At 40.4% G+C, this 13227-nt stretch overlaps 1 protein-coding gene and 1 long non-coding RNA gene across 2 annotated transcripts; both read right to left on the bottom strand.

The window, feature by feature from the left end:
- Positions 1 to 706: 706 nt before the first annotated feature.
- LOC310987594 (troponin T, fast skeletal muscle isoforms-like) lies at positions 707 to 9972 on the bottom strand. The gene is made up of 11 exons (XM_083973923.1): positions 9885 to 9972; positions 9198 to 9362; positions 6644 to 6662; positions 6472 to 6517; positions 6260 to 6376; positions 5816 to 5893; positions 5588 to 5701; positions 5145 to 5257; positions 4492 to 4582; positions 3734 to 3774; positions 707 to 1077 (listed from the first exon to the last, which is right to left on the bottom strand). The coding sequence occupies exons 1-11, from the start codon at positions 9955 to 9957 to the stop codon at positions 1041 to 1043; spliced, it is 894 nt and encodes a 297-aa protein (XP_083830049.1). The 5' UTR covers positions 9958 to 9972; the 3' UTR covers positions 707 to 1040.
- Positions 9973 to 10593: 621 nt separating this feature from the next.
- LOC310987633 lies at positions 10594 to 12834 on the bottom strand. Its single transcript, XR_014595453.1, has 3 exons — positions 12663 to 12834; positions 10708 to 10748; positions 10594 to 10605 (listed from the first exon to the last, which is right to left on the bottom strand). It is a non-coding gene; the product is annotated as an uncharacterized lncRNA (long non-coding RNA).
- Between the last annotated feature and the right edge of the window lie 393 nt (positions 12835 to 13227).

The following is a 13227-nucleotide window of genomic DNA, read 5'->3' as shown; positions in this document are numbered from 1 at the left end:
TAGTCAACATTCAAACTATACATAAAAATGTCATGTCTGTTACCGTTCCTCAAATTTTACTTTTTAACATTATGACTCTTATGTATAATTAGCCTATTATATATTTACTGAAATTATTTCACAACTAAAAACAACTTTAACCCAGATTGATTTTCTTCTTCTTCTTTCCTTTGTCCTCTGAATTATTCAATTGATCAGACATTGATCCATTGATAGACTTGCTCATCATAAAAACATAACACACTCTCAACACATTTTAAATAGATTTGAGTTGATGAATCATCCAACGGTGAAATAAATGGCCATGGTTAACAATAATAAGGGTCGTGTTCTAGTCAGGTTTTAGGGAAAGATGGTGATTTTTATTCAAGCATGTACTTGTCATGTTGTCATGGTTACAATAATAACAAAGCGGTATAGAAACAACGTAAACTGCTGGTTTCACATTATTCATCCCTCCACTACAACCTCCTCCTCATGACGTAAACTTTTTAATCTTCTTAAACTACCACCCTTCACTTTTCCTTTCCATTTTGCTCCTGTCTTAATTAATTTGGCCACTAGGTGTCGCCCGGCAACAAAAATTTAAATACACCTGTAGGCCATAATGACCTCATTTCCTGCCGACTACTACTGTATCATTAGACACCAAAACCTGCAGTTAAGAAACCGGTGCTGAACACAAATGACTTTAAAATTACACGACTAAAAATACTGAACTTTATTGATTTCTGAATGACAACAGATCTACAGACATGGCTTGAAGAGTCACACTTTATTTACAAAAATACTGAGAACCAAACAGTTGAGGGTGAGGAAGCGTGAGGCGAATCAGTTTTAGTACTTTTATTCCTACTGAACAGCAGCTATAAAGGCTCCTGGTTGCATGTATCAGGACGTGGGTTGGTAAACGCAACGTAAACTTCAGCATCGCTCGTTTCTTCTGAGCCACGACCTCCGCCACAGTGTGCGTTGCTTCATCAGGCGTGTGTCCGAGGCGTTCGTAGTTTGGTTTCTGAGACGAGGCGGGACGTGCCTGTCTACTTTCTGCGGCGGGCGGCGGCTCCCTTCTTGCTGCTGTAATACGAAACAAACGGAAAACAAAACATGTCAGAGCGCTGGTTCGTTTGTTCTACGGTTTGTAGGAATTTGTCCAATGGGCTCTATGCACAGCTCCACTACTTCCTGAATTTAATGCTGCTCCATTATTTCCTGTCTTATATTATTGGACAAACTGATTAATCCAGGTGTGTCTGACCATTGTGACCACTCAGACACACCTGGATTAATCAGTTTGTCCAATAATGTAAGACAGGAAATAAAGGAGCAGCATTAAATTCAGGAAGTAGTGGAGCTGTGCATAGAGCCCATAAGGGGTCGGCGGCTAGAGCTTCAAAGCTAACAGGCGTTGGTAGGCTACATGTTTGTAGCTACAGTCAACATTCAAACTATACGTAAAAATGGAGGTGGATATGTTGCATTAGCATGTCTGTTAGCATGTCCTTTTTGATAATTAACGACCACATAACATGAAAAACAACTTGCACTATTTATCTTTTAGGATGTAGGCATGTAAGCATTTCATCTTTTTGCATGTAAATGTTAGAATTGTTTGTATGTTTATCTAATTGTGAAAATATACAATATTATGGAAGCTAACTTTGGTTCTTTGGTCAACATGCTAAACATGCTAATTGCTTAATATCTGGCCTTCGACTCTACGTCCATTGACTGGTTTCACACTGGAATCGGTCACAAACTCATGCAGCACTTACCTGCACACACTGAAACATTAGCCCACTGAGTTCAACAACCACCAACTCATCGCTCTTACATACAGTGAAGAGAAGGACCCAGAACACCACACCACGCCAAAATAGAGGCCTAATTATGTTTGTTGTGTGTGTGTTGCTACCATCAGACGGTTTGATGGTGAATAAGATGTTGTTGTATGTCAAAGGTTTAGGAACATACAACACACAAAACATATAGGACATTGAAGAAGCAACACAAACATAAAGACACATTTTATAACGGCACATTGGAGTTTTAGGAACATTTTAAGCTAATTTTAAAGGAAAACCATGTAAAAATTTACGTCATGGCAGCTAGCATGCTACTATTAGCTGTAAAAATTTAAAAAATATATAAAAAATGTAAATTTAGTTTAGAAATGAAAGGTTTTATAGCTTTACTAACTTCCTGTTATCAATGTAGCTGCAGTATGTTAGCTTGTTGCTCTATTAGCTGGCCTGTTTCTGGTAGGCTATAGCTTGTTCGCATGTGACAACGTTTTGAAGCCTAAAACTCCAGCATGCGTGAACATGAACACAACACGTATGACCTGTGAGTCCTCAGCTGCTGGTGGACGGTGACCTCCAGACGGTTTGATGATCTGAACACTCGGTGGTGGTGGTGGTGGTGTTAGTGCTGTGTTTATGGCTCGTTTTAATCAAACGTAAAAAAAAAAAAATAAAGTGACCTTTGCTCAAACCTTAGACTTAAAATGTCAGATTTAAGCTGCTGCTAAAACTAAATTTACAGAGAATCAACAACTGACACCCTTAAAACTGTAAAACTAAAAATTATTGTCACCTCCGTTATGAAAAAACACTGGCCAATATATGATCAATTTAAATTGGTTATGTATTGGCCTGGTGCAGTGATGTGTCCTGCCATAAACTGACATAAACTGTTGTGGATGTTAAAACAGTTATGTCTTTCTGAGGGAGGGGGCGGGGGGGAAACGAGATTGTGAAATTCACCCAAACAATGATTTGAAGTTAAAAGTGAAGTTAACTTCTTGAGATTACTGGGTGTCAGTGAACGCAGCAGCGACTGTAGGCTACTTACTGCTTCTGCAACTGGTCAATGCGATTCCTGAACGTGAGCACCTGAAAACGACACAGCAGCAGCTTTACTAGTTTACCTCTGATGAGGAGAACCGACCCCCTTCTGCTTCTTCTTCTGAACTGGATCCGTTGGGCTGGAAGCTGCAGACTGAGGCATTGTGGGAAACCAAGACCGGGAATGGGCGGAGCAACTGAACACCAATTCCCCAACTGTTATTGGATTTAAGTTGGAATTGCTTTTCCTTGAATCACAAATTTTGCCCATCCATCGTGGTTTCCCAAAAATAAACATTGACGCCGACTCAGAGGCGTTCAGCTCTGAAACTTACCTGTCGAACCGCTCGCCAGTCGGCCAACACCACCTTTACACCTACTTTACATAAGAGTTTGTTTTCCAAAATGACATCGTAGGCTTAAAAAGACAAACAGACATGTGAGTGTCTTGACATTAACTCAATTTCAGTTTGTGTCAGTCGTGTATGGAAGCTCAGAGCCGCCATTGTTGACCACTTGGACTCACTTTTAGTCGACAAAACGATGAATTTGTGTTGTGCATTTCTGAAATGTTGCATTCAAGTGATCGACTTTGTCAAGGGTTTTTGATAATGGAGCTGACAGACTCATCTTTGGCTTTAACATTGTTGAGTCTGATCGTCAACAGATTTTCTTTAAGAGATAAACAGACGTCACTTTTGGAAACAAAGGCTTCGCTCTTTTGTTTGTTTGTTTGTTTTTTTCCCCTGGTGGTGTGTAGTGTCCTCTCCGGGACCAGAGGTGGCGCTCTGGTTCTCTTGACCTTCCTTCCTTCTTTCCTTCATGCTAACATGCAGCGAGCCTGAGGAGGGCAGGCAGACGCAGACGCCCTGCTCAGCTCTACTCACAATTTACTGAGCTCCTCCACTCTCTTACGCAGGGTTGTAACCTGGAGGGAATCAAAGAGCAAATCAACCGTTCAAATCCAGAGGTGACGGCGGGAACGACAGGAACCCGTAGTGCCTTCAAAGTCTCAGTTATTAGGGTTAAACTGTGATGTGAAGTCAGATTTAGTGTAACGGAGAGGGAGGGGTACGTACCCATACACACAGCTGTGGATCAACATCTCAATTGTGATGCATTAAAATGATTTGATGATTATTAATCAAATCTGGATCTGATCTGAATTCTCACAAATTTCACCATAAAATTTAAAATCTATCAAAGTATAAATCTATAGTAAATATTTTTTTTTCAGAAAAAAGAAGAAGCTAATAACCAATAAAAAAAACAAAAACAAGATGGTATATTCTACCTTTAAATTCAGACATCAGATTCAACCTTTAAATTTTTGTTTTAATAACGAACTACCGATATAGTTACAGCTAAAAAAAAAAAATTATATTTATGATCAACTAACTAAAATAAATGTACAAAAACAATCTATATAACATTAAATATGTGAATAAATCCAATCCCCAAATGTTTTGAGGAATAATAACTACATTTTAAAAAAACTAACTTTTTTTAGGGTAATATTGCATTTCTCTTGAAAAAGTTGTGCATGTTGTCACGTGACTTTCATGATTTTTCAAACCCGGTGGACGCAGCAGAGGTTATTGATGATGCTATTATTGCCATGACGACGCCGGGGACAAAGTCTCACCTCGTACTTCTGCCTCTTCAGTCTCTCCATGTGGTCGAACTTCTCAGACTCCAGCTCGCACATCCAGTCGTGCAGCTCGTTGATCTTGTCCCTGAAGGAAAAAAAACATCAAACATTACATTTTACATCAGTTTGATTCCCATGATGCATCACACTGTGTTTGCCTCTTTCCACTCCTTTCTGAGATGGAGGAAGTGTTTGGATCCTAATCATCAACTATAAAAATATTCCTTAATCCTTAATGAGGGAGTAAAAGTGTAAAAACAAAGTACAAAAATCCACTTTAAAGTTTTTAAATTAATGACTATGATCGTTATATATAACAATATGTCTCGATTACGTCATTGTTTGGTATATAAAATGTCAGAAAATCATTGTCACGGTTACCCAGAATCAATGTCACAAATCTTAAAAAAAAAAAAAAAATTAAAGGAAATCGTCAAATCTGAGTATCTGGAATCAAACGTGTGACATTTTTGTATAAAAAGTGAAATAATTATCAAGTGGCATAATAAACAAAATGGAAGTACTCAATTAAAGTGTCACTGTAACCAATACTTTAGTACCTGAGGACATATACGTGTATAAACTGTCAATCAAACATGAAGAGTGAGTGGTTTAGTGTTGTTGTGTTGTTGTGTTGTTGCTCGTACTTCAGCTTGTCTTCGTTCAGATGGTCGATGTTGAGTTGCTTGCGCCTGGCGGCCAGGATCTTCTTCTTCTTCTCCCTCTCAGTTTCTTTCTTTCCACCTCTCTTCGAGTCGGCCTGTTGAGTGCAAACACACAGATGCAAGTTAACACACTGCAAAAACTCAAAATATTTCCAAGAATATTTGTCTTATTTCTTGTCAAAATGTCTCATTTCTAGTCAAAACTAATCTCTTTCCACTTAAAATTGTCTAAAAACAAGCTACTTTTCAAATGTGATGTGTCTTATTTTAAGTAAAATTAGATTTATTTAGACTAGAAATGACATTTTGACTAGAAATAAGACAAATATTCTTGGTAAGATTTTGAATTTTTGCAGTGCAACAACAACAACTACTACTACTACTATAACTACTACAACTACAGTTACAGTGAGTTGTGTACTGACCTTCTGCAGGTGACTGCTGTAGCTGGAGCCCATGCTGGACAGAGCCGACTTCTTCTTGGCCTCCTCACCAGCCTTCTTCTTGGCATCAGCCTCCTCCCTGACCCGCCTCTCCTCCTGGTTTTTTTGAATGGGAAAAACACATCAGAGTGAGACAACACATAACACCCCAAACCAACAGGAAACAGACGGCACAACGACCGACTTGATGTGATGGTGTGAACCACGAACCTCACGTCTGGCCTGGCGCTCCTTGTCCTTCTCAGCTCGGACCCTCTGCTGCTCAGCCCTTTCAGCACGACGCTTCTCCTGCCGGACGTTAACAAACATGGTGTCGAGCATTTAAAATCCACAACTTCACTGCAAAAACTCAAAATCTTTCCATGAATATTTGTCTTATTTCTTGTCAAAAAGTCTCATTTCTAGTCAAAACTAAACTCTTTCCACTTAAACTAAGACTCATCACCTAAAAATTAACTTGTTTTGAGATAATTTTCACTTGTTTCAAACAAATTTTCACTTGAAATAAGTAGAAAAATCTGCCAGTGAAAGCAGGTTTTTTGTGCTTGTAATATTCTTGGTAAGATTTTGAGTTTTTGCGGTGTTGCTACACAATAGTAAGTAGGGTTATTTTTTTTTTGGGGGGGGTGGGGTTATTAAGTTCGATGGACTCACGATTCTATCCTTGAGAGCGATCAGCTCCTCCTCCTCCTTCTTCCTGCACTCAAAGTGAGCATCGATCAGGGCCTGCAGCTCGATGAGATCCTTGTTCTGACGTTTCTTCTGGATGTCCTGCAGAGACAGAGATGACAACAACGCTCACACTCTAAACCAAATCAACACAAATCGGTAGAAATCCTGCACGGCGTCTCTGTGGGTAAACTTACATCAAAGTCCACCTTCTCACCATCGGGGATCTTAGGAGCACTGGGCCTGTGGGAGAGGGTTAGAGTCTTAACTGCACTGATTACATCATTATATATTACTACAATCACAATAAATATTATTAATTTTACTTTTTGTCTTTTTGGACAAATCATTAGTGAGAAGAACACTTACTTGAACTTTGGCTTCTCTTCTGCGGGTTAGAAAATGAAGAAGGGACAAGTACATGTCATTGGGTTAGATTGCATAAAGTCTCAGGCATCACATGGATCAAAATGCATGGATTTGTCTCTACGTGACAGATTAGATAAAGATTAAGAAATTAAAAAAAAAAATGATTGCCTTGTTTTTCAGTTTTTAATTTGGGGTTAGAAAACAACAGATTAATAAAATAAAAATAAATAGAAGCAAACTAATGGAAATGTCACATATAAAAAGAAAAGACAGAATAAATGAGGGGGATTATTATGAAGTTTAGTGAACATGTGTCAACACAATAATGAAACAATGTTGTCATCAGATTTGTCACAAACCTTATAGTGCGCTGGTCTAAAAAGCAACTACAAAGTGATTTATATTCACTCTTGTTTGATTTGCTTTTGTTGTTGTTTTGTTTTGTTTTTTCTTTTGGCTTGACCCCGAAACTGTTTTACACAAGCAAGACAAAATCATTTTCCCCAGTTCCTTGTTTTGTTTTAACCCAGATTCTGGCGGCTCCATGCCATGCAGATGCACGAGTGCAGTGACGGTAGGGGTCGCTGCGCAATGAAGCACGATGTTAGCATTTCATATTCTTTCACCCTTCTTCCCCACTAAGCAATTTATCTCACATCTGATTTAATAAGTTTGTGTTTGTTTTTAAATTCAGATTTCAAGCTCTCAGCGCCATTTTTCAGACCTGTGGGAACTTCCACAACCAGAATGACAGATTTTTTTGTTGTTGAAAGTTTTGTTTTTGGATCAACATACCTTCCTCTTCAACAGCCTCTGCATGCAGCAAGCAGCGAAGAAAAAAAAAAAAAGAAGCAGAATAGACAACAGTATTAGCAGGCGTAATAAGAGCATAATTATAAAATTCAGTCAATCTTATGCAGCTACAGCATCTCTAGACACTCACTCAGAGAGTGAAGATGTTTTTTTTCTATAATTACTGTAAATTCTCAAATCAGTCTCCAATAATGCATGGATAAAATACATATAAAGTTATCTGAACCCACAAAATAACTTAAGAAAGACTTTGAAAACAGTGAAAACCTCAAAGACTTCATCCATATTTGAGAATTTACAATTTACAAAAGCCTTTGTTTGAGCCACAGTTTCACCTAAAAACAGCCCAACAAAATACAACACTGTAACAGGTGACCTTGCATTCATGTGCCACTATAAAATGCAATTACAATTTCCCTAAACAACATGGCAGAAGATTAGTTATTTAGCATTAAATGGAAAGTTTTACATTGTTTTGCATTTGCTGAAACAAACTAGAAACTAGTTTTTTCCGTTTTGACAAAATCGCACATGAATACAACACTGACTTGAAAAGTCATATCTATTAGGGAAATATTGAAAAAGATGAAAACTGCAGCACCATCTTTTTCTCTTTATAAACTAAATTAAAAAAACAAAACAAATAACATTTTCATGCTAAGCAGTAAATGTTATTCTAATACAAAAAAATAAGCATAAAAAAAGCAGCTTTACATAACTTCTGTTTAATGTGTTTAATCTGATGTTCACCTTCATCAGAGGAAAAAAAGCAACTATGTACTCCAAGTACAAGTACTTAAGAGTACATGTGGTGCAGTAGTTACACTGATAAAAGAGGCCAATATTGTTTTACTCTAAATGTATGCCCATGTATCATTACTTACTCTTTGGATGCTAACGGGAATTAGCAAGAATTAGAAAAATAATAAGGTTATGTTGATGTTCAGATCTTTGTCCACTGCTGTTGTACATTACAGTAAATGTTAAAATTCACCTTCAAAACCTAAGTCAACTTTTCAGAAAAGGAAGTGAACAAAAGCTATATGGGTACACTGGGCTAATTGAACTGAAGTTAATTGAACAAAAGCTAAAGGGACAAAAAGCTAAACTGAAAAGAATTTAATAAAAAGCTAACCGAACATAAATATAATTCAACAGAAGCTAACTGAATTAAAGATAAATTTAGAGAAAGCCAGTTGAACAGAAGCTAACTGAAGAGAAAACTACTTGAACAAAAGCTCAATGAAGGGAAAACTACTTGAAAAGAAGGTAACTGAAGAGAAAACTAATTTAACAGAAGCTTGCTGAAGAGAAAACTACTTGAACAGAAGGTAACTGAAGAGAAGCTAACTGAAGAGAAAGCTAATTCAACAGACGCTAAAATAACAGAATGCTAGCCAAACACATGATACAGATGCGGGGCAGCATTTTGGATCTTTATGTTTGGTCACATGAAATAAAAATATTGGTCCTCTCCTATTAGTCACATTTTAGTTGTAAAACACCTTGAATAAAAATAATCTCCAATTTATTGCGGCCATCAAGTGCTGCATAACCAGGCTGTTTCTGACTTTGTCCAGAGGTGAAAGGAAGGTAGCGTTAGCATTACTAGCAGACGTGGTGAATGTGTGTGCGGATCAGGATTAGTTGGGGGGCGGGGGGTCTGTCATAGCTGGTAGAGCGCACATGTTGCCTGGGAAAGGATGATAGAATACCCTCCTCCCCCCTCCATGTCACATACCTTCGGCCTCAGGCTCAGGCTCAGCCTCAGGTTCTGGTTCTGGTTCTGGTTCTACTTCTGGTTCTGGCTCTGGCTCTGGTTCTGGCTCTGGCTCTGGCTCTGCCTCAGGCTCAGGGGCCGCCTCAGGGGCCACCTCTACTTCCTCTACTACCACCTCTTCTACAGCTACACAACATGCAGCGAGTCACCAGGGGAGAGGAAGGGGCGGCGAGAGGGTTAATGGAAGCAGGAGAGAAGGGAGAGAGAGGTGGTGGCGGTGAGTGAATGGATGGAAGGCGGAGAAGTAAGACATGAGGAGGTTCATGGAGGGGGGAAATGCCACCGGATGGCGCTAAAGCACGTGAGACAGCAAGCAGTTATAGAAGTGAAAAAGGTCAGTCATTGATGGTCAGTCGATGGATGAAATGAGATTAGCTCCCGGAGAATACCTGCACTGCAACTCTGTGCTCCAACACAAAAACAACAAAGATGCTATCCTGACGTGAATGACCGATCGGTCTACGGTTCTCGACCCGTGTCTGTTCATGTATTTTATCTAAAAATTACAGTTAGTGTGACCCGGCATGCGAATGAAATAGAAAATTAAAGTAACATGTGGATGAAAGAGCACACATCTTCAACAGTGACTGACAAATTAGTATCAGTGACATAAGACTTATCATCCGGAGTCTGCAGGCTTCGTCTTACCATCGAATTCTTCACGTCCGTCCGAGAAAGAAAGGAGCAGAAGGACATTATGAAAGATCCTGTTTGTACCCATTTTTGATATAATACAAATTCAAAATATGGGTACCTTGGGGATCCATGCTAAGCATAACACGGGCCCTGGGGCCCTCCTGGGGGCCGATCGGCACTCGCAGACGGGAATACTTTCAAGAGCTCAAAGAAGATGAACAAGTTTCACCTGGGAGTGCACGCTCGGCTCAGGAGGGCCGCGCCAGTTGCAAGATGGACATGCAGCGCTGCAGGACAACGTTGGCAACAGGTCAGTGTGAGCTTGTGCAATTTAGTTTTTCATTTATTTTTCGAGATTGAGACTCCGCACAGCGTTAACACGACGCTGTCCTGTTGCCAGCGTTGGTGCCTGCAACCATGCCACAATGAGAGGTAAATATGTGTGTGCAGATTTGCTTCGAGAAAGAGATCATTGTTGCACAACTTGAATCTGGAGGAGTCAAGCCAAACCTGCATACAAACATACTTTGAATTTATCCGCGGCTAAAATAAATAAATAAAAATCTGTCTACAAGGGGGGTGGAAAGTTTGGTTAGGCAGAATTCAGGAATAACACTTGGATGTAGCATGGAGCTCCGGACTCTACAGGTAGGCTACATCTAATGTTTGGGAATTTGATGTCTTTTTTTAAAAAAGGGGTGGGGATGGATGGTGCTACTTACCCCCGGCATCGCTGCAAGACAGAAGACAAAGGAAAATTTGATTTAGACTCAAATATAATAAAGCTTTCAAATATTTGCATGACTGTGGAGACACTGGTTGTGAATGGACTTACACTTCCTCTGTGTCAGACATGGTGTCAGTGGACTTTGCAACCTGGAGAGGAGAGAGAGGAGAGGAACTTTGAGTCTGTCTGCAAGGAGCAACTGAGCGTCCTGCTGCTGTATTAATAGCTCAGGATTAAGTTGCAGATGTCTTAAATATCTGCAGCCTGCCCCACCCTGACTGACCCCCCCACCTCCACCTGCTGCCCTGCACATATTTGACCAGCCATCCTGAACATTAAAAACATAAATCACAGATTATTTTTGTAGATTTTGTAGTTCAAAAACATTCATGGCGTTTCTAATCATTTCAAGTGTTTTATCTGGAAAGACATCCTTATGTATAATTTGTCCTGTACAAACAATTATAAACCATCTGTGGTTTATAATTAGCGTGATGACTTTGGCCTGAAATTCGAGCCTCCGTCCTGAATCTGCTTCTCTGATGATAAGTGAGAAGGGGAGCCCAACATAGATTTATGCCAATGGTCTGTTTTCAACTGCCGAGTGAAGATTAATGTTGCAGTTGGAAGACAAAAAAAAAAGAAAGCTTCAGGGGTCATGGTAAAAAGGTCAAACCTCCTGTCCTCTGCATCCAGTTGGCATCAAAGGTGCTAAAGACATTTTATCTTTAGAAAATTGTTGAGTTTTATGATTTTAAATTCCCAACTGATCTGATTGAAACCCCTAAAACCGTCAACATATGTGACCTGAATTTATGCATTATTTAATCCACCAGTGATTAGTTTTGGGATTAGTCGGCCATTAGCCTCATTAGCGTGAGGCTACCATGAAGGCGTCCCGACATCACAACTATTTCCAGCAGACAGCTGCACAGGCTCCCAGATCTGGTTTCAGTGGATCCGATGTTGAAGATTGGTTTCTTTCCCCTGGACCACTACCCATAATTCCACCTCCATCTCCTTATCTGGCTCTTTGGGTTCCTCACATGGTTCCTTCAATCATCTTGCCCGAGGCTCCCTGCTGACTGAGACCACTTTGCTCAAGAATTAAAATAAACCCAGTGTAAAGGGAGCCGTGAAGGGTTAGAGGTCTAATGCCGGCTTCCCTGGGATTTGTTCTTTCAATCTCCGCAAATTGAAACTGTATTTTTCAAAGTGTTTGCACCGTTATGTAATGGTGCAAACACCCAAGGATAAAACACTCCAAGTTTAGATGATTCCTTTACATCCAGTCTGGAGGTTCTTGGCTCCTGTTCAAGATGTTAAAGTGTTTATCCTCCAGCTATGTGACCATCAATGTAGACACATGCCACAGCCATTTACAGCTCTGCTAATGGACATCATCAACAACAACAGAAAAAGAACATCAAACCTGTGAGCCAAGAGCACCTGTGTCCAACAAAACATCACAGCAACTTCAAAAATCACAACAATCAGGATTGATAGCTGCTGTTGTCATGATGTTACATAACTTATTAGTATCATCTTCTGTCTCCTGATGTGGAAAGCTGCTTCAGAGGCTTTAAGCCATCTGTAAATCCCTCAGGTATGAGCCTGTGCTGGCTGTCTGGACTCAGACCAAACTGGCAGGAAAACAACAACAAGCATCTGCTGCTCCCACAAAACTCTGCAAACTTTTAAAACTTTAAATCTCAGGTAAAGGTTTTTATCAATTTACAAACTCAAAAGGCAAAAAATAATCCAGTTTCACAGCTCATTTTGGAGTCAAAAGCAGCTCCTCAGGCGCTCGTCTGCAATCAAACACCAGCACAAACTAGATTTAATTTGCAACACAATAGAAAATCAAACTCTTTGGGCTTCATAGAGAGAGGCCTGTTGCCCCTGACCTCGGCAACAGCCTCTGCTAGTCATGACAGTGATTTTAAAACATGTGGCCTTAGCTGTCCTCAGTTTGGGTGATTTGAGTTTAGGGGACATTGCACTTGAGCTTCCTACCCTCACTAACACTCACACTCCCATTCGCCCCCCCCACTCTTCCTTACCTCAGAAAAGCTGAAAGAAGCGAGCTCCGGCTGGCCAAGACAGGCTGTAAGGTTCTGCAAACTTACCGCGCTGATTATGTCCTTCTGTTATAGTGACACTCGATCCGCTCGGCCTTCCCATTGGCCGAGGACCCGGTCCGGAGGCGAGGCCCGAGGAGGGCGTACCGGCGGGGCAGGGACCACGGCTCCGGTCGCCACCTCCCACCGCTGGCACTCAATAAGGAGATGGAAGGGTCGAATGCTAAGGAGGGAGGCTCAAGTTTGGAGAAGGGGGCAGCCAAGACGTCCCCTACCCAGGTTGCTATTCTGGGGCCGCTGCATTAGGCAAGCAAATTTCATCTGAGACTGAGAGCAGAGCTGGACGTCAGGGAGGAGAGGCAGGTGCTGTTCCTGAACCTCTAAACATAATGTACAGCATGGGACAGGGGAGGGCAACAACCTCACTCAATACAACATGTTCAACCATTGTTTGCTCAAAGGCTTTGAACCTGTTCTCTTTGTCTTCCTGGTTTAGGGTGAAAGTGTAAAAGTTGTATCCACAAACATCAACGATACACCATAAATA

Source organism: Trachurus trachurus, assembly GCF_905171665.1.
Source record: "Trachurus trachurus genome assembly, chromosome: 6".
NCBI classification, from domain to species: domain Eukaryota; kingdom Metazoa; phylum Chordata; class Actinopteri; order Carangiformes; family Carangidae; genus Trachurus; species Trachurus trachurus.
Note: the sequence above shows the minus strand (reverse complement) of the source record. Positions and strands in the feature narration are given on the sequence as shown.

Excerpts from the sequence above, each read along its gene's own strand:
- LOC310987594 (XM_083973923.1), bottom strand. The coding sequence starts at position 9,957 with ATGGGTACAAACAGGATCTTTCATAATGTCCTTCTGCTCCTTTCTTTC. Across the intron at positions 5,258-5,587 it reads ACAGCAGTCACCTGCAGAAG|GCCGACTCGAAGAGAGGTGG; the intron begins GTCAGTACACAA and ends TGCACTCAACAG. Across the intron at positions 1,078-3,733 it reads GTGGAGGAGCTCAGTAAATT|CAGCAAGAAGGGAGCCGCCG; the intron begins GTGAGTAGAGCT and ends TTCGTATTACAG.